This window comes from Vicugna pacos, chromosome 1 (assembly GCF_048564905.1).
Source record: "Vicugna pacos chromosome 1, VicPac4, whole genome shotgun sequence".
NCBI lineage: Eukaryota > Metazoa > Chordata > Mammalia > Artiodactyla > Camelidae > Vicugna > Vicugna pacos.
Genome location: NC_132987.1, coordinates 59,203,681 through 59,227,444, shown reverse-complemented (window position 1 = coordinate 59,227,444; position 23,764 = coordinate 59,203,681). Strand labels below are relative to the sequence as shown.

The 23,764-nt window shown below is 41.6% G+C and overlaps 1 protein-coding gene across 6 annotated transcripts in view; it reads left to right on the top strand.

Annotated features, from left to right (window-relative positions):
• The window catches only part of FGF12 (fibroblast growth factor 12), a 502,610-nt gene that overhangs the window by 265,550 nt on the left and 213,296 nt on the right, over window positions 1–23,764 (top strand). For 2 of the 6 annotated variants that reach the window (XM_006200954.4, XM_072962825.1), the window contains exon 1: window positions 10,109–11,140. The exons of the other annotated variants lie outside the window; for them this stretch is intronic. In XM_006200954.4, the coding sequence (XP_006201016.1) occupies window positions 10,942–11,140 (199 nt within the window). In that variant the 5' untranslated portion in view covers window positions 10,109–10,941. Of the gene's footprint in view, window positions 1–10,108; window positions 11,141–23,764 lie in introns of those variants that run through there. 6 annotated transcript variants of the gene reach the window in all.

The following is a 23,764-nucleotide window of genomic DNA, read 5'->3' as shown; positions in this document are numbered from 1 at the left end:
TCATTATTAGTGTATAGAAAAGCAACAGATTTCTGTATATTAATCTTATATCCTGCAACTTTGTTGAATTCATTTATTAGTTCTAACAGTTTTGGTTGAAGACTTTAGGGTTTTCTATGTAAAGTATCATGTTATCTGCAAATAATGACAGGTTTACTTTTTCTTTTCCAATTTGTATGTCTTTTATTTCTTTTTGTTGCCTAATTGCTGTGGCTAGGACTTCCGATACTGTGTTAATTAGTGAGAGTGGGCATCCTTGTTTTGTTCCTGAATTTAGCAGGAGGCCTTCCAACTTTTCACTGTTGAATATGTTAGCTGTGGGTTTGTCATAAAGGCCTTTGTTATATTGAGATATGTTCCTTCTATGCCCACTTAGATGAGAGTTTTATTTTATTATTATTTTTAATTTTTTGTTTTAGATGAGAATTTTTATCAAATATATTTAATCTATACTTTGAACACAGAATTTTCAGTTGATGTCTTTGTGTGACTTGAACTAAAAGGCCTGAAATTATATAAAGACTCTATAAGGAAAACCCAGTGCCTCCTTGATTGAAATAAAGATTGGGGTTTTAATGTAAGACTTTATTGAGTGCCAATGTGTAACAAAGGAAATTACAATTTAGAGATAATTTACAATTACTATCTGGATAACTTGATATGGTTCATTCCCTGGGGTCCACAGCTCCAGACCAGTATCCTAGGCGTCTCCAGGAAATTGTTTTCTTATATAGTTTCTGGCCTGATTCTGTTTGGTAGAGAATCATCTCCCTTGGCAGTCAGAACTACTCTAAGTGTGGCTGGATTACTCAAAATCCAGGTATAAGAAAGTCATACCTGCTTCCTTGAGTTAAATATGCCTTCCCGAGCTCATGTCTTTTTTTATCTGGTGCCGGAAACTATGGCTTTGCACTCACTTTAGGTAATAACCCTTCCCCTTCTGAGAACGTTGTGGGTTTACACTAGGATTTTATCAGCGTAGCATCATTAGAAAGTGGTAGCTCAGCATCTTTGCTAGATGTATACGTGGGATAAGAGAAAACACATTCCCAGATTAAGACCATGTGTTTTCCACTGTATTTATCAGACACTTCTTTTTCTTTTTCTTTTTTTTCATAGCCACTACTTAAATGATGCTATCAGAGACTAAAGGTGATATCACTATTAATAAAAGTATGCCTGAGGTTTTGCTTAAGGTAAAATTTGAGACTGTTTTTATTCATCCTGAACGTTTATTACTTTCAAGTCAAAATTAAATCAACACACATTTACAGAGTATCTACTACAGTTAAAGTAAAGTGCTAGATCCTCACCAGAACAAAAAATATATGTCATGATTCTTACTCCCAAATTCTGTTTCTAATCTTATATAGATCATATTTAGAATAATTTTATAATAAAACCCACTTATTTGTAACATAAAGTCAACATTCTTTCCCTGGCTTTTGTCCTCAGAAAATAATAAATGCTTCTGGTTACTTATCTTTTAAAAGCCAGTTGTGGCCGTTTCCTTGTCTTTTTCCTTTTTAGGGATGAGAGGAAGAATTGTCAACATGAAGAGACAGGAATGGGCCTCTTCTCCATTGCTGTGTTCTTAGCATACTCAACCAACCAGAGATAATGTTCTAGCCTACTTTTAAAGAAGTTTCTTTCCTTACGGTCTCTAGTGATTACAATGTATGCACATTATCTAGAATGGGCTGATGACCTCATGAGATCCCTTCCAGCTATTATTGCTAGTTTAAATACTAGTATCCTGTCCAAAAATTACAAATATATTACTGCTCTTTCTTGCTCCAGATATTGTTTAAATAAATATTTTTATGCAATCATCTTATCCCTTTCTGGATTTCTGAGCACTGAAATGCATACTTCTATCTATCTATCATCTATCTATCGATCGATCGATCTATCTATCTATCTATCTATCTATCTATCTATCTATCTATCTCTGTCTATCTTGACTTTGATTGTATAAGCATACAACCATCTACACCAGTGTCCTCTTGAGTTCATGTTGCATGTGCTAGATTAGTTGGCAGAATTAAGCACATGGGAATATAGCTTTATATGAAAATGATTGTTAAGTGAATAACAAAGAACTTTACTAAGTGCTTTCACTTACTACTCTGGAATTCTTGAATGTTTTCTTGTTTGTCTCTTTAGCATTCCAAAAGGAAACTTGCCAAATAATTTTTTTATTTTTGTTTTGATCTATTTTGCTTAGCCTCACAATGTGAATTTAGAGGTTTTTAGATGAATGATGCTACTTTTTATCCATCCATCCATCTACTCATCTACCCATCCATTTATTCATTTATTTATTCATTTATTTATTCATTCATTCATTCATTCATTCATTCATTCATACTGTTCCTTGTTTGAAAATCCAGTGCTATCTTTTCAATATATGATTTTAACTAATCTAGGCCATTTTACAGGCAAATAAACTTAGGCTCAGACCAAGTAAATTTATGCAAGCACGGATTATTTCCTCTAAATCACATATTTTTTCTACTTTATATTTTATTTTTAGAGAATTCTAAAAAGTCAGGAGTAGAAATGACCTTACTGGTCACCTCTCTCACCAGACTGTATATTTCAGTTATTTTCTGTAAAATCTTACTCAGTATCAAATCCCTGCAAGCACAGAGTCAGCGAGTTCCTTCACTGATTGTTATTTTCACAGCACCTAGTTTTATGTGCACATAGAGGACAAAAATATGAATTTACAACAATTTTAATAATATAATTTGAGTGTCAGTCATGTGCTGGGTGCTGTAAGAGACTGCTATTTCAACAAGATCCATTCTCTGAAAATTTGGAATCTAAAATTAGAAATGAGAGCAACCAGGAAAGGTCCATGGAGAAAGCAGCTCAGTACAGATGGGTGCCAGCATGAATACTAGGATTATCAAACCATTTTAAGGTCATTTTGATCATATTCTAGACTTAAAAAAATTGACTACTCATTTTATCTGACATCTGTGGTCCCTTTTTTCGTTTTGTTATATTCCTTTTTTTCTGTGAATGTGAGAGTGTGTGTGTGAGAGAGAGACATTGAGGGGGAAAAAAAGAGGGAGAGGTCAGAACTGAGACTATAGGCCTAAATATAGGGGGTAGAGGTTAGTCAGAGCAGAAATCTAAGTACCACGGACTCTCTCGGGCTATCCAGTTTTAATAAATGTATTGAATTTAGCAGATAATTTGAGAGGGTATTGAGGAAGCAAAATGATCAAGTTGGAAATGTGGAGGCTACCCTTGAATTGGCTGAGTTTGTTACTTTTTTTTTCTTTTTTTTTAATCGAAGTATAGTCAGTTACAAAATATCAATTTCTGGTGTACGACATACTGTCCCATTCATGCATGTATATACATATATGCATTTTCATATTCTTTTTCATTAAAGGCTAGTATAAGATACTGATGTTTCTTATTATAAGTATTTCAAACTATATTTGCATCCAAGACAATAAAAAGTTGTATTTTTTTTTAAAAAAGAATAAATGTTCACTTCCACCTTAAAAAGATGGATAGATGGGTGAATTCATTCATTCATTCTCTCAAGTATTTAGTGAGCATCTGCTATATACTAAATGATATTTTAGGCACTGGAGATAGGAAAGTGAATAAAATAGACAACCTTCCTGTCCTTATGGGTTTTACGTTCTCATGAGGATCTTCAAGCTACTTCTCCCATCTAGAAGGAAGGGGCATCACTGGATCAGTGACACTGGGAATTAGAGAAGGGCTAAAATGATGGAGAATCACTTAGGGCAGATTTTTTAGCATCCTTCATCCAGCCAGGAAGGAAAATAACCAAGTGCCAAACCTGTGGTTTAAGCCAAACCAACGTATGTTTCTTTTTAGGAACAGGAATGGAAGAAGTATAACTTTATCTTCTTATAAATTTCTCTACTTTCTATTTTGATTTAGTTTCCCTGTAATTTTCTAATGAATCTCAACTTGAATTACTGAACTAAAGAGGAGAGTGTTTGGAGGCCACCATCTCAGAAGGAGAGGGTACCCTCTCATGCCAAGAGTGGGAAGACCACCATCTTGGCTCCCTGGCCCAGAGAGAGGTGAAAGCTGCAGAGGGAGATCTGGGACACTTGAGTCCCCCTCCTTTTCAGCACTGAATGATCTCTTCAAGGTCGTTTACAGTATGTGAAAGTCTGCTAGCGGAGCCTGAGAGGTCAGTGAATAGAGGGATGTACAACATTTCCACGTTTTTCTTTATGTGCCCTTAGGGACATGAGAGACTTTGAGGTCAGAAGGCCTGGATTAAACCCCTGTATCTTCACTCATCTGTTGTGTGACCTTGGGAGATTACACCACTTACTGGAGTCTCAATTTGTCTGTAAAATTGAATTTTTATTATCTCCCTAACTTTCTTCACAAGGTTGTTGAGAACCTCAGTGAGACGATACATGGGAATATGTATTTACTAAACAATAAAAGACTATGTCAATGCAAATGATAATTACATTCTTATTTTATTAATTGTATTATATGACTATACGTATTCATGGAATCATGTTTTTATTGACATACAATGTGACAGAAGATAAAAGAGAAGCTCTGGAAATAAACTGGTCACATTTGAACTCAAACAGTTCTTCACTGGGTCACCTTGACCAAGGAGCTAACCCTCTCTGTGCCCCTGTTTCTTCATTTATAAAATGAGGATCATCACAGAACATACAGAGTAGGGTTGTTGCAAGGATTTAATGTGTTAATAATTGCAGTGCACTTAGAACCATGCAGGAAGCTTAGCCATGGCTCACATTAGTTATGCCTTATATTTCTTATTAAAACAGACATTCTTTAAAACACCGATAACTTCTCTCCTTGGGCAATTAGAACACTACCCCTAATCTGTGTCATAAAGAAGAATTAAATCTATTGCTTTCTTATTTTGAGAGGTGATCAAAACCAAACAAATATTGTAGTAATTCAGTTGCTGAACTGATGAATAAAGCACCATAAAGGAACTCACAATTTGTTAGAAAGTAATTGTTTATATTGCTCTTGCCAACCTATTTTAACCGACAATCTGGCACAGAAAGGGGAATGGAAGTGCAGCCATTGTGTGGGTAACGTTCGTGGAGAAAAGGTCCTCTTCTGCCTGTCAGGCTTGCTGTGTCAGAGGCTGGTGAGCTCACATCCACTGAGCTTTGAGTCAGGGGCCTGATCTCAGAGCAGGATGATGTATGAGCAGAGCTAGGCTCCTTTGTGTTCCCAACAGACAAGGACAATGACAATACCCTACTAATGAAAATTTTGTTTGCCATTACAATGTCAAGGTTAATCATTCATTTCAAGGAGAGTTCCAGCCTTCGTTAAATGCATTATGTCCAGGAGTGAATGATGATGATGTATGAATCACAAGGTGTGTTTTCCTGTTTTGCGAAGTCTGGATTTTACAGCAAGGCCTTGAGTTAAGTGGATATTTTAATGACAGCATTTTCACTGGAATGCTTTACGTTATCATCACATCTTCTTTGAGCCTTGCAGCACCATCCAGTTAGATAGGTACTGGGAGTGCCCCGTCACTGATATATTTTGCAGATGTGTTTTAGAGAGTGAATAACTTGTCCAGGTGCATACAGTTAGTGGGTGATTAAGACAAGAGCCGCATCAAGATCATGATGGCATGAACTGTAAGCTAGCTGAGGGCAAGGAGAATGTAGAGGTGCATAGAGTTCCCCTTGGTAACTGAAACAGGGCCTTGGATGCAATCTGTGCCCAATTCAGGGTTTCAAGTGAATGACAGTCAGTGCTTCTAATAGTTTGATTCGGGAGTTGGAAGACTTGGCCTAAGAATAAGGGAAAGACTACTAAACATTCTGTTTTTTCCTTTTAAAATATGGAGACATTTAAGACTATCTATGTTTTATTTGTTTGAAGGGAGGTCAGATATATATATATATATATATATACATATATATATGTGTGTGTGTATATATATCTATATATAAATTATCTTTTCAGTGTGTATCTGGCAACTTTCTCCAAGTAATTCAGACGGCTTCCACCTGTGATGTGTTCAAAATTGTAAATGGAAATTCTCAAGTTGTTCAAAAAAAGAGCATTAAAATCAAGGTACTGTTATCCCCAAGATATTCCCCTTCAAAATGACCTGACTATTTTAATTAAATCATCAATAGGTTGATTTCATCTCATTCCTGATCCCCAAATGCAAAGATACTGGAAATGTCCTAGTAACCATGAAGGAAAACTGATGAGATTTAGTGGCTCAGGTAGGAAGTCATAAATTTCTAGATATCAAAAAATTAAGTATTGCTTCTAATCTCAAAAGCCCTGTACATAGGTACAGAACGTCTCAAATTTCTCATATTTACTTCTTCTCATTGGAGAAATGGAGCAAATGATGCCGATGATGAGTGAAAGGGCTAAACAGCTAAGAAGCACCCTGACAACAGCTGCAGGAGTGCAAGGAAAGAAGTCAAGTCTTTGTTGTCTAATTGAATTGAAAACACCACATTCTTTTAGTAGAGATCTAAAGATACGGATACGGTCACTCTCAGAAAGCTAGCGTTGTTTTCATTTTGCTCCTTAAATGCCTAACTTGATGCTGTCATGTCATGACAGAGAAAACTTCAAACAGCAGCTGTTAATCAGCTTTTTCATCCCTTTTGCCATCCTCCTCTGCTATCCTGCACTGCTGCATGGTTACCTTCTGCATCAAGACATCTTCATATCTCATAAACTGACAGAAAAAAAAAATCAACACACTCAAAGATTAGAGAACACACTCTTTCCAGGCTTTGTTTTGGTGGGGGCAGGGGCTGGGTGGGCATAGGACTGTAGTTCTAGAGAAATGTGCTAGATTTTGAGATTCTGTATTTTATATATATATATATATATATATATATATATATATATATATATATATATATATATAAATCAAACTTTGCCTCTTGAAGAACATGTTAAAAACTCAAATTCCTGGGCTCTACTCACAGAGATTCACATTTGAGAAAGCGTTAGGAATCTGCTTTAAAAAAAGCATCCTAGAAGAATATCATGCATTTTCTTTAAAAAAAATAAACACTGTCATCATCTCTTTTACTCATTTGGCATTTTCCACTTTTCAAACTGCTTGCACATACATATTCAGTTCTGTGAGGTAGACGGGAATGAATATTCCCATTTAGAGGATAAGAAGGAGATTCGGAGCTCAGCAGTGATTTCCTCAAGGTCTCACTGTGTACCCCTCTCTTGCCCATTTCTCTGGATTTCTCACCTTAGCTGACTTTTTTCTTTCTGAGTGTTGAACTGCAAGAGGCAATGAGCCCCCAAAGGCAGCCAGTACTGTTTGTGCCTGCCTTCTTCAAGAATGAGACAAGCCCTTTGGTAGCCAAGGAAGGAAAATGTGTCATTTTATCTGTGAAATGTGAGCATTTCCCTAATTGACAGTGGTACCAATTGATTTTAAGTAATTTCCCTTACCACATCCAGATGCACTTTTGAAAATATATTCATCTGGCTTCACTTTTGAAGAAGAGGGTGTGTGTGTGTGTGTGTGTGTGTGTGTGTGTGTGCGCGCGCGCGCGCGCGCGTATACCTTTTTCACTTGTCTTGTTCTGCATTGTTAGAATCGCAAGTTCATTGTCCTTATTCAGCCACACTGCTGCAGGGGATGTGAGTTCCCCATTGACAGTTGGGATTCCCCCTTCTCAGGGTGCTTTGCCTATTTAATCCTCCTCCCAGCTGTCTGCTCCGTAAACCCGTCTGCCTGTGTTATGCCCAGCGGCAGCATGAAAGATCCAGGCCCCCAGACACAGTGGGCTGTTAAACAAAGTGCTTACTCTGAACAACCTCACAGGCTTCAATCCTTCTCATTCTGCTAGGCCCACAGGTTTGTTCCCACATCTAGAGAATTTCTGGGCCCTCTCCAGATCCCATATCCATTTTCAATAGCTTCCAGGGCCTTCATGTTACTTGTCCACTGTTAGGGTATTTCCAACATACACCTGTTTCTGCTTGGAAAACATCTATTAAGTCTTTTGGCCCTACCCTTTGATGCTTGGTGAAGTGTCTGTGAAGGGGAGGGATTAGGGCTGTTTGAAGATTGGTTGAGGAGAGATTCTCAGTATAACTAATAGCTACTTCCAGGCCTTTGCATGAATGGAAGGTGACTACTCCTTTATATTTACAATTTTTTTTTCATGCTGCATTTTAACTTGGGTGGCATTATCTCCTCTGCTGAGTTTTCTGTTACATCCAGCTGTCATCACAAGCACTCCTGGAGACCTGACTGCCCTCCAGAGCTGTTTGTTGACTGCCCTTGCCCACAGTCACCCTCTCACTCCACCTCCATTCTCTTCTCTGTGCAGGATGTTCACCTGGTCCCTCATTTTAGGGACTAAGCCTGTTTTGCAGTTTACAAGAAAGAACCAAGAAATCTGGGTTCCTAGGATGTGGAAACACTTTTTTTTTTTAACCTGTTCAAAAATGAGCTGAAGGTGGGTTCGACATGAAGGCCCAAGAGACCACTGTTACTTTCTCCAGTGTCCACTGCTTTCCTCTCTGAACAGAGAATTCTTTGTGCTCTAGCGTATCAGAGAGAGGGCGGACTGCTTTCTCTCAGCGCCTCCACCCAACCCCTCCTTTGTGCACCCAGGGTCCTTTAACCGGCCGGTGGTTGTGTTTCCTCTTGGGGGAGGGACGGGACAGAACCGACCCGAGCTGCAGTTCCTTCGCTCTGCCTCTGAGATTTTCTCATCCAAACCTCAATCACGTAGGATTGCGTAGAGAAGAGAAAAGGGGAGAGACAGAAGACGGAGAAGGGGGAGAGGGGTGACGGGAGGGAGGGAGAAGAGAGTCTGGGAGCGGAGGGCGCGAGGGAGGGGAGGAGGCCCCGAGCGCGCCGCGCTTCCTTGCGCTCGGGGAGCCTGGCCCCCAGCCCGGCCCCACCTGGGCGCTCCCGAGCTCTCGGCGGGTGGGCGAGCAGTGAGAGAGGCACTCCTGCGGCCGCCCGCTCTTGGTCCCACCCTTGATCTTGGTGGCGGTCGTCCCTGCCTGGAGTTTCCTGCGGAGCTACTGCTCCAGCCGAACCAGCCGGCCAGGCGGCCGCGGTGGCGGCGGCGGCGGCGCCCAGGAGCCGGTGCGGCTCGGCGCGCCCGGAGCCTCTGCCCGTGAATGGGACTCCGCCCTGAGCGCCCCCTCTGGGGCCTGGGGAAGCGGCGGCGGGGGGCGCCCCGCTAGCCCGCGGCTCTGAGCGGCCACCCGCGCAGCAAGTTGGGCGAGTTGGCTGCAGCCCGCACCTGCTTCCTGGCCCCGGCCCCAGAGTCTGCGTCCGGCCCCAAGGGCCCCGGTGGCGCGCTTGGCCCTCTCCCGCCCCAGCCCCGGCGGCCTCGCGGCCCCGTCTGCGCCCCGGGCGCCAGACCATGGTAGGCAGCTCCGAACCGGAGCCGCAACCGCCTCGAGCCGACGTCGCCCGCAGCCAGCCCCCGCCCCACCGAGCCGACTCGCGGGTGTTCGCAGCGCGGGTCACTTCCTTCCTCAGCCGGGATGGGCCGCGCGGGACTGAGTGATCGGCCTCGCGTCCGGCGGGTAACCCCCATCTGATCTGCTGCCTGTGAGCCGCTGACTGCCGGGCTGCGCGAGCCTGGGGGCCCCGGGCAGCCTGGCGATGACCTGATCCCGAGCCCGCCAGGGCGCCCCCTCCTTCCCTCCTTCCCTCGCTCCCTCTGAGCCTGTGCGGAGAGCGGCTTGGTGCGGCGGCCCCGGGCGGACCATGGCGGGGAGCTCCAGTTAAAGGCGTGTGGGCGCCGAGCTGGAGAGGACACCTTCGGCATCGCTGCCTTTTGAGGGGGCTTATTTAAACTACTGAGTCATTCCAGATTTAGGATTCCCTAAATAATCACCAACTGTGCCCGTCTTGTGCCAGAAAGAAAGCGGAAAGAGAAAGAGCGCCCGCTCTTGGGACCCCGCGTATCCGCGGCGCTCGCCTCGCCTCTCGCGGGTTTCTCCCGGAGGGGTGCTTGGCCCTCGAGGATCTCCCTCCCTCCCTCCCTCCTTCCCTCCCTCCCTCCCTCCTTACCCTTCCCTCCCTCCCCGCCCCCCCCCCCCGCCTCGCCTCCCGCTCTCTTTGCAGCGCTGCTGGCGGGGAGTCGCGCTCACCGCAGCTGGAAACAGCTGTCCCCGACTGGCGCCCCTACCCCGACTCCGGCTAACCGCTCACACTTCGCGCCTCTCGGAATTCCAGAACTCGGGCGGCGGGCGCCCGGGAGAACCGCAGCCGGGGCGATGCATTCCGTAGACCTCACCCAGCCGGGACGGACCTCCTAATCTTCAGAACTGCGGGCCGCAGGGAGTTAAATTGCTGCCTTCCTCTCCTCTCTTGCGGTTGGTGGCTTGTTTTCTAAAGGAACGTTTTACTCACTTTTTAGTATTTTCTACCGGGGGCACGCTACCCGCCTCGGTCCTGACTCTGCTTTGTAAACGGGTTTTATATGTATATGTGTAGCTATACTTTGGACACCTTACAACGCTTGCGCCTCTCCAACAGGGGCACGGCTTTTTGTTTTGGACAACCTTCTTCCCCTTCCACTTGGTACTCCGATCGCAGTGTGACCAAACTCCCCACTGCCCCTTGGACACGGATCGCGTTGGGGTGCAAGTTCGGGGTGCAAGAGTCTAGTTAACAGGAAGGCCTGGGACCGCCCCGCCCCCGCCGCCAGCGGTTGGGGAAGTTTACATCTGGATTTTCACACATTTTTGTCGCCACTGCCCAGACTGCCTAACCTTGTGGGCGCCGGGTTTTCGGTACTGCAGCCTTCTCAAATATTAGCACTGCCTCCCCGCGCCTGCCCTGTCCCTCCAGGCCGCCAAGGTCCTGCCCTCGCCCCGGCGGAGCGTGATCCCGAGGGCGCAGTGGAGCCCGGGGCCTGGGGCCCACGCTGAGCAGCTATGGCTGCAGCGATAGCCAGCTCCTTGATCCGGCAGAAGCGACAGGCGAGGGAGTCCAACAGCGACCGGGTGTCGGCCTCCAAGCGCCGTTCCAGCCCCAGCAAAGACGGGCGCTCCCTGTGCGAGAGGCACGTCCTCGGGGTATTCAGCAAAGTGCGCTTCTGCAGCGGCCGCAAGAGGCCAGTGAGGAGGAGACCAGGTCAGTAGAAGCCCAGACGGTGGGCTCCCTAGAGGCTAACACCCCCTCCCCTTCTGCAAGGCACCTGGGGACATCCATGGAAGAGAACCACGATCCCCCTCTTCCATTCTGGTCCCCTTCCTCCCTCAATTTCCAGACATCTTTCAATCACCCTCTGTTATTAGCTTCTTGTCCCATATTCAGGAAAACATTTCATACCTGGATGAAAAAAACACGGTTTGACTAGGATGAGAGTTACATATATAACTGCTCCTGATCCTACATAGCCTGTAGAGTCCTTAAGGATAGTGACCACCTTATTCTCCCTCTCTTTCTTTCTCATCCATCCATCCATCCAGTGTTTAATCTGTCTACTAAGGACCTAAATATAAATAAACCTTCCTCCCTATATCTCTCATACCATATAAACACAATTCATAACACATAATAGACACTTGGTAGACACCAGATGAGCTTAAATTTATTCTCTTTTTCTAACTCTTTCTCTAGCAACACATGATATTGCATCTTTCTGACATTCTGGTCAATTTCTCACTCCTCATTTTCACCCATGCCCTTTTACTTCCTTTTATACCGACCTCCTTTTCCTATTACCTTCCTCCCGCTGCTCTCATGGTTTCCAATGGCTCTGCTCATTAACTTTTCCGTTCTATTACTCCCATCCTTTGCACACTCACACTTTTTGGACATTAAGGGAACAACAGAGTATCTGCAGTTTGGCCTCATGGAGTGTAAAGAAAACTTTAGACTTATCAGAGATCTAGGTATGGCCTTTCTAAAGCTGAGTCTCTTCTTTGGCACTAAACTCAAATGGTTAGTCTTCGATGTGTCTCTGTTTTTAAAAGGGAAATTGGATGCCTTGAAATTTTGGAAAGTGATTTTTTCCTGATTTAAGCAAGGATAACTTAAGAGAATAAAAACAAAATTTCCAAGGTCTGTGCTCCTTCCAGACTCTATTGATCCTCTGGGTGTGGCCCCCAGTGTCCTTTGCAATCTGTAGATGGTCTACCCTTTCTGTGGAAAACTGAAAGGAAATACTTTCTAGAAAGAAAGCTTGCTCTTGACTGCTTTAAGTTAGTGTCTTTGCAGCTCTGACTGTGATGTTGTCCTGGGTTCCAGGAATGAAGCATGTGGGCTCGGGTCATTGGGGTGAAGAAAACACTTGGAAAGTCTGGACAGCTGGGGCTCCGAATTCATTTAGAAATTTGGGATTCAGCCTTGTGAAGAGCTATCTCATCTTATTTTTCTCTTGAGGTTTCATGACATTATTCACTTCATAGTGGGCTCATTTTCGTATACTTTGATGTTGATGAAATAGTAAATTTCAGGCATAAACAAAAATAATTATGATTCCAAGGCAGGAACTACTAAAGTCTGTTATTTTATATTCAATTAATATAGTCTGTTCATCTTACAAAGAGAAGATTTATGCAAAAACTAGAGTTATCTCTCCACAGTAAATAATTCATTTTAGGGGAAAATAAAATCCCTTGTATTGTTGTGCAGGGATCATTTGCGGGCCATCTTCTCTCAGGGTTTATGTGGTCTACAGGGAACTTCAAGGCTCTGAGTTCCATGTGACTCATATCAGTCTCTGAAGTATGTTCTTGCACTCTAGTTGGGATAATATTGTTGTAAATAGATTCTTCTCGGCCTCCTCAATTACAAACAAGGCAATCAAAACTTTGGGTGGATTATGTTTGTAAATGGATAAGATAAACTCACCTGAAATTTGTTGAAGTTGATTTGGAGATGAGTGATTTGTATGGCTTAATTTTACATGAGGAAATTGCTTCCGTGGTCCTTTCCTTAGCATCTCATTAGAAAATAGAGAATTTGAGGGAATTGCTGAGTTTATTGTTTGTTCAGCGTTCATTTAATCTTTCCCTCTTTCTCATCTACTTAGTGTACATTTTGGCAAAGAGGATCATGACTGGTGAATTCCTTTAGCTTAAGTGCCACAGAAATAATCTGGCAGAGAGATGACAGGACCTGTTAAGATATGCTCACTGCAAGGGCAACATGCATGCATCTGTCCACCACGGACTTCAGTTTGTTTTGAAGCTTAGTTAGAAGAGTAGGAGTGTAGGGTGCAGAAGAGCTTTTGGGAAGATGATAGTATGTGATTATCGTTACTAACAAAGCCAAATAATTAATCTGTTGATTTGCTGCTAGTAACCATGATTCACATAGCATGGGGTGAGCCTATTTTTAGAGAGACAGCACCTTCCACATCTCAATGCCAGAGAGGATTCTGTAGCTGGATTGGGAGGAAGTTGCTAAACACCAAAACTATTTGAGAAAATCTGTTTCATAAGCACTTTGATGTTATGTTCACTTAATATTTGGGTTATTCTTGGACTCACTAACTAGACTTTCTAAACCAGATCCTTGCGATCTATATACTGAGTCACAAATGGTAAAGTGGAAATGGTGAAATGGAACAGCTTGTCCTGATAAAGAATTTCCACTCTAGATTTCTGTCATTGAGACACAAGTTCCATTGACCAGATTTGCCAGAGGAGTGAGCCTGAGACAGTGAAGCTAAGCCAAATATTAGATGGGAAAGGCCAAGGTTATATTACTGATTTCAGGTTGACACATTGAGTGTCTCTCAATCTCTTGTCTTAGCTCATCAAGTTCTGCTGTGTATCATGTTGAAACTTCTTAAACACAGAGAGAATACTGAAATTAGAAGGTGAAGGTCTCAGATTTCAAAATCATGGTACTGCATTTGAAAACGTGGGAACTGGAAGGGCAAGACCTCCCATCACACAGTTCTAGAACCCCAAGGCACATCAGATGCTTTGTGAATACCATCCCTGCAGCACAGTGATGGCTTACCCTGGGCCTGTGCCGCAAAATCCTTCCTTAGATGAGAAATCCTTGAACCAGAGCAAGCTGGTGGCTTATACAAGATCACACAGCTAGATTGTGGTAAGACTGGTACCAGAACCAGATCTGGTCAATTTTTCTTTCCTGTGTACTTCACAACACAGAAAAAAGTAGTATGATGAACTGGGTGTCCTCTGTCAAAGGACGGATCTAATTTTGTGGATTATTTATTTTTCCCATTAAGGGTGATTATTATTATTATTATTATTATTATTATTATTATTATTATTATTATTATTATTATTTTGTGATTAGAACAGGACTGTGGTAACATAGAGGAGGTAATGTAGAAGGAGACGCAGGCCAAGTCAGGCAATTGAGGTTCTAAAATGACCATCCGAAAGCAGCGTGCATGATAGCAATAAATCCAACAGTGAAGGTACACAGTGCAGGAATAGTTAGTCCCTTAGGCACTGTGTGGGCTGTAGCTCTTTGGAAATGAAATGTTAGAGACCTTGAACTGGTAAGTCAGCTGAGGTCACTGAATCATAAAAAAGCCCTTAGAACATTTATATTTGTGCACTTTCTAATAAAGGAGCATTCTTATGGGCATTATTTGAGTAACTATGTGTGAAAGACCTGTATGAGCCAGGCCTGCTGGAGTATTTGCTTAAATGTTGATAGCACTTAATTTGCTGTTATCTAGGCTACTGGTACATCCATGCGAATTACATGGCTCATTCATTTCCAACCTTTGTTTTACTTTTGAATAGAAACACCTATACAAATGATTGACTCCGGGATTATTTATGCTTTGACTCAGGAGTTAGCGCAGGTAAAGAACAGCGTGCACCGTCAAGACGGGAACGGTGTTTACGGAATCTCTCAATGCTGGAATGGCCAGGAGCCTTGGAGCCATCATTCAGTATCACTGTTTGGTTTTTCAAATGAGAGCTTCTCTGGGAAGTACAGAGTAGCTAGATAAGCCTAAATCTATGTAGTGATTTTGTGTTTTTGTATTTTTATATATAATTTAATTCCTTCCCTCAAACAAGAGCATTAAAAAAGCAATCAGGAAAATTCCTCACCTAAAAAACATGAGATATTTTTCATAACTTAAGTTTTTGGTTTTATATTACCTCCCTGCTTGAGAATGATGTAGTATATTTATAGTGAGTAGATAAAATAAATCAAAGAGGTGATTATAATTTTACTAAATTTTGTTGATTTTCATTTGTTTTGTTTTTATGAGTCCTTGTTTTTGAGTCCTTGTTTCTGTTATAAATATTGTGGTTACTCAAAATATTTTAGTATTTTTCTTATTCGTTTTGGTGGCTGTGTAGTATTTAATAGCATAAAATTGTGGTTACTCAAAATATTTTAGTATTTTTCTTATTCGTTTCGGTGGCTGTGTAGTATTTAATAGCATAGTCATTCAAATTTTACTATCAAACATATCCTTTGATAATGATGAAGGAACATCATAGAAAATAGAAACTTTAAGAAGAAAACTGACAAAAACAGGGAAATGTTGCTTAGCCACATGATTTATGGAACATAAATTAGATACTTATAAACTGAAATAATTTTGGTCGATACATCGTTTGAGAATACGTTCATAGGACAGGTGATACTTTACATGTATAGCAACTAGTTTTATTTCCTTTTTTAAAAGTATGACTCATGTCTCAATTACAGGATCAGCCTAATTAAATGGTATTTGGCTTGATGTCTGTTAAAAAAACCAACCAACCAAACAAACATAAAACCAGGCTTTTCTCTTCAGAAACCCATCCTAGGATTTAACCTGATATTTTGTATGTGTTCTTAAATTCTGTTTTCTCTACCGCAGTGCACTCTCATCAACAAATTATGTTTCCATTGTAAGAACATTTTAAAATAGCGGGTACTGTGATCTCTTGATTTCTTTTATCCCACAGAGATCTCATCAAGCCATAACTCAGGATTAAGTCTTTAAAGTTTTAATGAAGTTGGTATTCTTGAACAGAATTAGAAAAACAATTTGCAGGAGATAAGGCAGTCTGTATTTGAGGAAGCAGTAGGAATATTTTGGAAGATCTTTAGAAACTAAGGCTTTGTCTTATAGTTGTATTTTAAAGAAAGTACCAGGCTTACTAGTAAAGTAATACGTCACCCTTATTCTTTTTGTTTGTTTGTTTTCTCAGTCTCTAAAGCTCACTTTTATTTTGTATTGTCGAATTTACAGTAGTGACAGTACCAATTTACCATTTTTTTATTCTTATTTTTTATTGAAGTGCAGTCGATGTACAGTGTTAGTTTCAGGTGTACAGCAAAGTGATTCGGTTATACGTATACATATATATGTATTTTCAGATTCTTTTCCATTACATCTCATTAGAAGAAATTGACTATAGTTCTGTGTGCTATATTATTCTTGCTGAGAGCAAATTTATACATAGATATTATGTTGGTTTGGTTTAGAAAATCTGTTAATAGTGATCTGTTTTTTCTTATCTCGTCCTTGAATACTTTGTCATAGTGTGTATTTACTATGACTTTTCCTTCTAGAATTATTTTAGATTTTGTGGGGAATCTCATCAACAGCCTCATTAGACATAAGAGACCAAGTTAATACACTACATTTTGGACTCTATCTGATGGCCTAACGGCCTACCCAGCAAACTGCAGAGCTTTAGGGATTGTGTCCAAAGAAGGATGCACCCCCCCATCTAAACGCCTCTGATTCGGAGGCCACTTTCTAAGCATCAGTGACCGGGAGGCGCCTTAGATGCGAACTGTCTACAGATTAATCATATGTAATAATAACTTTTAATAATAACAACTAACTTGACTATATGAGTTCAGGATTTACAGAATTTCTTCACAGCGTTTGCCCCTTTTATACTTCATAGCGATTCACTGGCATAGTTAGGCCTCATCTTTGAAATAAGAAAACCAGGCTTCAAAGTGGCAGAGACTTGTTCAGGTTCATGGAGTCAGTAAGTGACTAAGCTGTTCCAGGACCACCAGCCCCTGCTGCAGGTCATCTGTCTTTATCTCCCACCACCTTGAGCTACAGAGGCTGAATCTGAGTCACGCAATGTGATTCGAAGATGGGACGCTCCAGTTGCGGGGAATCCGATAAAAAGTTCACGAAAATGTGGAGTGTTCTGACACATTTGTTTTGCTCTGTGTGTGATCTAGAGCCCCCAGGGAGGATCTCCAGTGAGGAGGAGGAGGAGGAGGGATGAAGCGGGCAGGCCGTTGGAGGTCTGCAGGCCAGTGCTGCAGAGGCCGTCCTGTGGCTGTGTTGCTATGTGCTGTTCCCAGGCTCCCCGGGATGTCCCTCTCTTCGTGCCGGGAGCCTTGGAGATATCAATGGGTGCCTCCTGGGGCACCTGAGGACTTGCTGAGAGACTTGAGTCCAGAGGGGCAGACTTTCTTGAATGCAAACATAAACAACTGCTTCAGATATTTTCAAATGTAAAGAGGTTAATAACAAGGTCAGGAGAGCCCTGTAGGATTTAGCCGCTTTTCCCCTTTTTCTTTTTCTTTTTCTTGTTCTTTTTTCCTTTTCCTTTTTCTTTTTCTTTTGTTCCCTTCCCTTCCCTTCCTTCCTTCCTTTATTTATTTATTTATTTATTTTTAAAATTGAAGTACATTCAATTACAGTTGACTTCCTTGCAGTTAACTGTTTAAGTGACAGTGTAGCAGAGTGATTCAGTTCACGGACGTTGGTGTGGGATCTCAATTCAAATTTTGGGTATATTATTTGTAAGAACATTTGGCAAGTTTCTTAATATCTTTGAGCCTCAGTCTGTTGATTTGTACAATGAAAATCTCTCTAGCATCTGGTCAGGAAACGCCTCTCTGAGAAAGCATCGTTTAAGCTGAGTTCTGAAGGGTGAGGCAGGCAGAGAGGAATGGAAGAATGTTCAGGGCAGAAGAGAACAATTTGCGTGAGACTGAGGTGAGGGGGAGTTTGGTGCTTTTGAAGAAGTTGAAGTGTAGCCGGAGTGATGTGGGAGCAAGGGGTACAGGTATATCGGAAAGCTTGGCAAGGGCTGAGTTGTGCAGGGCTTTGAAAATGCACGGATAGTTTTCATATTTTAAGCTAAGATCCAAAGAGAGTCAGAAGTAGGGGGTGATATAAAGTGACTTACATACTCAAATGGACACTCTGGCTTTGAAGAGGAGAGTGGACTGCAGGGGAGCCAGAGGGGATGCTAAAGAACCATAAAGAGGCCAGCGCATCAGTCTGGGCCAGTGGTTCTCAAAGTGTGGTGTGCCCTGGAAGCTCCTGGAAGACTTTTCAGTGGGTCCACAAGATTAAAACTATTTTCATAATGATATTTCCTAATAATACAAATTATTCACCTTTTTCACTCATTATGTCACAGGTGTCCAATGGTGTTTTCTAGAGATTGTGTGACGTATTCACAATCATCTGAAAAGGCTATTGAAATTTTCCTCCCTCTTAAACCACCTATCTATGTGAGGCCAGGTTATCTTTACACATACACAAGAGACTGAATGTAGAAGCAGATTTGAGAATCCAGCTCATTTCTACTAAGGCAGACAGTAAAGAGATTTGCAAACATACAGATCTGTTTTCATTTATTGTTTTGGTTTGTTTCGGAAAATATAGTTACGTTTTATTTGAACACCTATTTATATTATTTGATGGGCTTACTGTTATTTTTAATAAATACTTGGAAAGTTTTGTTATGATGTCTAAATACAATAAACACTGAAAAATAATGGGCCACATAAACAAAATCTCTTTGGGGTACTCAATAATTTTTAGGAGTGTAAAAGGATCCTGAGACCAAAAAGTTTAAGGAGCACTGGTCTAAGCGATAGATGATGTTGACACAAAACATTATGGCAGTGGTCATGGATATGAGTAGAGTAGGTAGAGGTAGAATGAGCTGAGTGTGATAATGGGAAGGTGTGAGTCCAGAGAGCGTAGGTGCCTGGATGATTCCTAGCTGAACATTCCATAGTGAGTGGTGCCTTTGCTGAGATGGAGAAAAGCAAGGGAAGAAGCAGGCTTGGTGTGCGTCAGATAATATGCATCCTTCCCAGACTACAAAGCGTTGTGGAATGCTAAGGTGAAAAACTGGGTAATATTATTATTATTGTTATTATTATTATTTATTATTATTTTAAATTGAAGTATAGTCAGTTACAATGTGTCAGTTTCTGGTGCACAGCACGATGTCCCAGTCACATATATGTATATGTGTGTGTGTGCGTGTGTGTGTGTGTATTCATTTTCATATTCTTTTCCATTAAAGGCTTATTATTTAATAGTTTTAGAATATGATGAAGATCCTGAATACCCGTCTGTATAGGGCTGTCTCCTTTATTCTTGAACTCTTTAGGGAACATTTTAGGACACTCATCCTCCTCTGTTGATCTGCAGCTACCACCTTGCAAGGGTAATCCTATAAGCAAATATGTTTTAGGCAGAGAAAAAGATTAAGGAAAGTAGGAAACCTTGATAGTTTTTCTAGTCCTTGAAAATTGAAGCAAAACATTTGGTGTCTAACAAACTTTCAAAGACACATGACCTGGTTCAGTCCTGAATATGTCCTGAATGTGGCTTTTCTGTGTGTCAGACGTAGGTGGATTTCATACATGAGTTTGTGCCAGGTTCAGTGGTCTTTGCATAATCAAGTGACTGACAAGACAGACTTTGTAAAGTCCTCCTTATTTGTCCACCTCTTGTCAGTCGTTTGAATGAGTTTGCAGTTTTTATATACCTCCAGGCTCCCTGCTTCTAATCATACTTCTGTTAATGCCTCTTTACTGGAGTTTAAGTGTGTACAGCCTTTGCTTAATGACTTTTCAGGGGTCATTTGAGAGGACCCTAAAGCCTAAGACCAAACTTAGTTTCCTAGAGAAGAATGACATAGGACAAATAGAATCTGTAGTCAGATCACAAAATGTTAGAGCTTAGAGATTATACAGGCCAGCGGTTCTCAGCCTAGCTGCAAAATGAAGTCACCTGTGAGTTTTTATGATGTGCTAATGCCGCAGAACCAGAAAATCCGATTTAGTGTATCTGCTCTGGAGGGCAGACATCAGTCATCGGTTTTGTTTGTTTGTTTTTGACCTCCTAAGAGATTCTAATGTGCTGCCAAGGTTGAGAGCCACCAACCTGTTTGGGTCCCATCATTTTATACCTTGTGGCCCTGAAGCAAAACATCATTTTATTCATGAATGCCTTTAGAATGCATTGGTGATGCCTAAAAAACTGTGCCCACTAATTTTAATTATAATGATGATCCCTTTCTTTTGCTTATTGTTGAATCTTTCTGGGGTTTAATGGCATCTAAAACCTGAGTCGCATTATATGACATGTGTGTGTGCCCCGTCTTCCTGACCACCACATGAATTCTTCAGGGCAGGACCTGTGCTCTGTTCTTCACTAGATTCTCAGCACTAGTGTCTTGCCAGTGGCTCTTCCATCACTGTGAAATAAATGAGTAAATGATACACTGAATCCTTGAACCTTACCTTTACAGCAAGTCTCAGAGAGGAGAGATTCTGAAGTTAGTATCTCCAGTTCTCACATGAGGATGCTGAGGGCTAGCAAACCTGGGGCTTTTCAAGTTTACAAGACTAGTTAGAAGTAGATTCTGGGTTTGAACTCAGGCTTGTTTTTCCTTGCCTGCTTTTCTTTCCACTCTGCGAGCACTGGAAATGAGCCTCAGTGTCTTTTCTTGAAAAACAACGGAGCTGTATTAAAGGATATCAAAGGGCCTTTTTGACTTGAAAAGTCACCGAATAGCTCCCTTTCTCCCCAGGAGGAACACTGACGACTGCAGACATGAAATACTCGACTGTGCCCTGCTTCCTACTTATACAGGAAGGAAAAAAAATTTCTCCTAGTTGCCATTTAATATGTTCCTGACTATACCCCATGGCTTAGTCACCTGAAATGGGCTATTAAACATCGTTTGGCCTAACATAGTAGTATTTATTTGTTAGGAATAAAATCCAGTGTGCTGCACTGTTTCAGACATTTTTTAAACCTAAGATAAAAAAGGGGGATTAAAATGAAGTATGAATGAGATTCAGGAGAGGAGAATCTGTGAATTTGTATAAATGTTATAAAAAGAAAAAAATAAATAAAATTTTTCAGAAGTGTATTTTTTTGCTGTTACTGGTGACTTGAATGTTTTATTTCAATGTTGAGAATTCAGAAGATGACCCAGATCACCTTCACAGTGCCCTAGAATCAGATTAATACTCCTCAAATAATTAAGAACCAGGACAACATTTAAATAAGTACCCAAAGTAGGAATCCATGTTAAAATTGCCTGGGTAGAATGAGTATCAGATTCTGTTTTTAGATAAATAGCTCTAACTGAGCTGTCCACATATTATCCACACCATATGCAATATTATGTTGGGGAGGTTTTAAGACAGGAGAGCCACCCAAAGTCACTTAATGAGGCTAGGACAGAAAAGGTTGGTCAATGTCTGTAATTAATTCAAAAATGTTGAAAAATAAAGAGACTCTCCAATTCCAAGGCAACCTAAGTTTCTCACGATGAAAAGATTTAAAGCTATGTTACTGTCTTGCTTTATTTCTTCAAGGAAGACTGCAAAGGGTTTTTGCAACCAGAGTGTAGCCACGAGGTAATGCATAATTGGCAAATGAGGTGATGGCCTGGAAGCTCAGAGTTCTAGAAAGGATGTCATGCTGATAGAAACCCAGGCTTCCTCTGCAGCCCTTTTCTGGTGGGACACCACTCTGAGACATTGGAAATTCACTTTCTCTTCAGAACAATAGAAGGGGTTCCTGTTTGCCTACTTGCTGAACCTGTCTTCCCCTGAGAAACTAAGGCCTGTATCCCTGGCAGCTTTGGCTCAAGAGCGTAGTTGGTAGCACCTTGAAGCTCTGTCCTGAGAGGTCTGCCCACCTCTTCCTCCACCTCCAGTTCTTGAGAAAATCAGCACTCAGAAGGAAACTTCACTTTGAAGTCATGCTTTTCCTAGCGTTCCCACAAAATTCCCTTCTCTAAGGTTTTCTTGAGCTGTATTTGTGGCCTATGACATGGCTTCTTGCGTTTGCCTTCCATTCATTATGGTTCTGCTAATGGGACCACCATCTTGGTTAGCAACCTAAAGATGGAGGATCCTTGGCCTCCTGTTACTTTCACTTAAAGCACAGTCCTGCCTGTTCTCTTTTTCATGCTAAGCAACCACATTCAGTCTGACGTGTCTGTCTTAGGCGATTACATGTCTGCCCTTGAGGATGAGTAACTCTTGACATCAGCCTTGGGAGGCCCACCTTGTGAGGTATATGACTTAAGGTGTTATTGGGTTTGAATTGGAAAAACATCAGCACACGTTACAGTCACCCACGTTATAGGAGAGGGAAGCGAGCCTCTGAAGGGGTGGGTCATAGAAGTACGAAGGCAGAGCAAGCACTGAAATTCGTATGCTGTAAGCGCATGCTGTCCTGCTACGGCATAGCTGTCTCCTGTCGGACATTGCCTAGTGCTGGCAGCAAGTTCCATCCACCTGTTCTTTGTTTTCAGCCATTTAAATGTGAGTGGTTGCTTTTAAATTTCTATAATCAAGTTATATTGCAAGACACCTATTGAATAGCTGTTTTGTCATGGGCTTGGGGATGGGATACAGCAGTAATGAGGAAGTACCTGCTCTTTCCCTGCAGGGCGGTCCGTAATTAAGATTCATTAACTCTGGCCAGATCTATATGACTGTGCTGCAAGTTGTAGTTTTGCTGTGTTCTTCTGGACAGTTTCTCCTTTAATGTCTGTATTTCAAGAAAAATAACAGTAATTCCTTAATCTTTAAAAAATTAGCTACAATCTGTCTTTAAAAATGCACGTGGGTTCAAGGCTTGGCTGAGAGCATGCTGTTTGATTACATATATTATCAACATGGATCTGCTGCATAATGAAGATTCCTTCTCCACGCGTCCTCCCACGGTGCTCTAGCCAACCCCAGCCTTGTTGGCATACATAGAACATTTACAGCATCTGTCCGTTGCAGTTCCTTAGTTTGTAGTTGTTGTTTTCCCCACAAGGGATGCTGTAAACTTCCTCACCTGTCTTCCCCGACCCAGACACAGCCCTTCATTTTCCCATCCTACTGCAGCCCTGCCTGTTACTCGAAACCCAGCCCAACTCCCATCTCTTCTGCCAGATCTTCTCATCTCCTTCCAGGTAGAATGAATCACTGCCTGCCCCAGGCTTCATTTGGCTTTGTACCTCTGCAGCTCAGTCTATCTTGTCTTGTAATTATTGTGTAAGTACCTGCCTCTGTCTTTGCAGCGTGAGTTCCTATAGGGAAAGGACATTATCACTTCAATGCTCTCTCCATAGTCGGTGGTCAGAAATAACTCATCCAAACGAAATGAATTCTGTTGGTTGACTGATGTGCCTGTGGTATCAGCACTAGTCGGACTCCAAGGGAATTTCCACACAAATGTGAAAATGCTGAGCGAGAAAAGGAATTAGCATTTAGGCTAATATTAATTAATCCTTTCTTTTGATATTAAAAGACAAAAATATCATTAATCCATTTTCATTTGGTATTTAGCTGTTAGAGAAATACTAAGAACTTATGTCTTCCTTTCCTCTCCAACCCAGCTCTCAGTTGCCACGCTTTTCTCACTCAGTATATACTTTTCTCTTTCTTCTTTCTCAGCAGAGTAACTGCTTATAAAGGTGGAGTTCCTAAGGAGATGCCAAAAGAAGGAGGAGCATCTTTATATTAATTTATCTCTGCCCCAGAAATTGAGGGGAAGTGGGTGGCATAGCC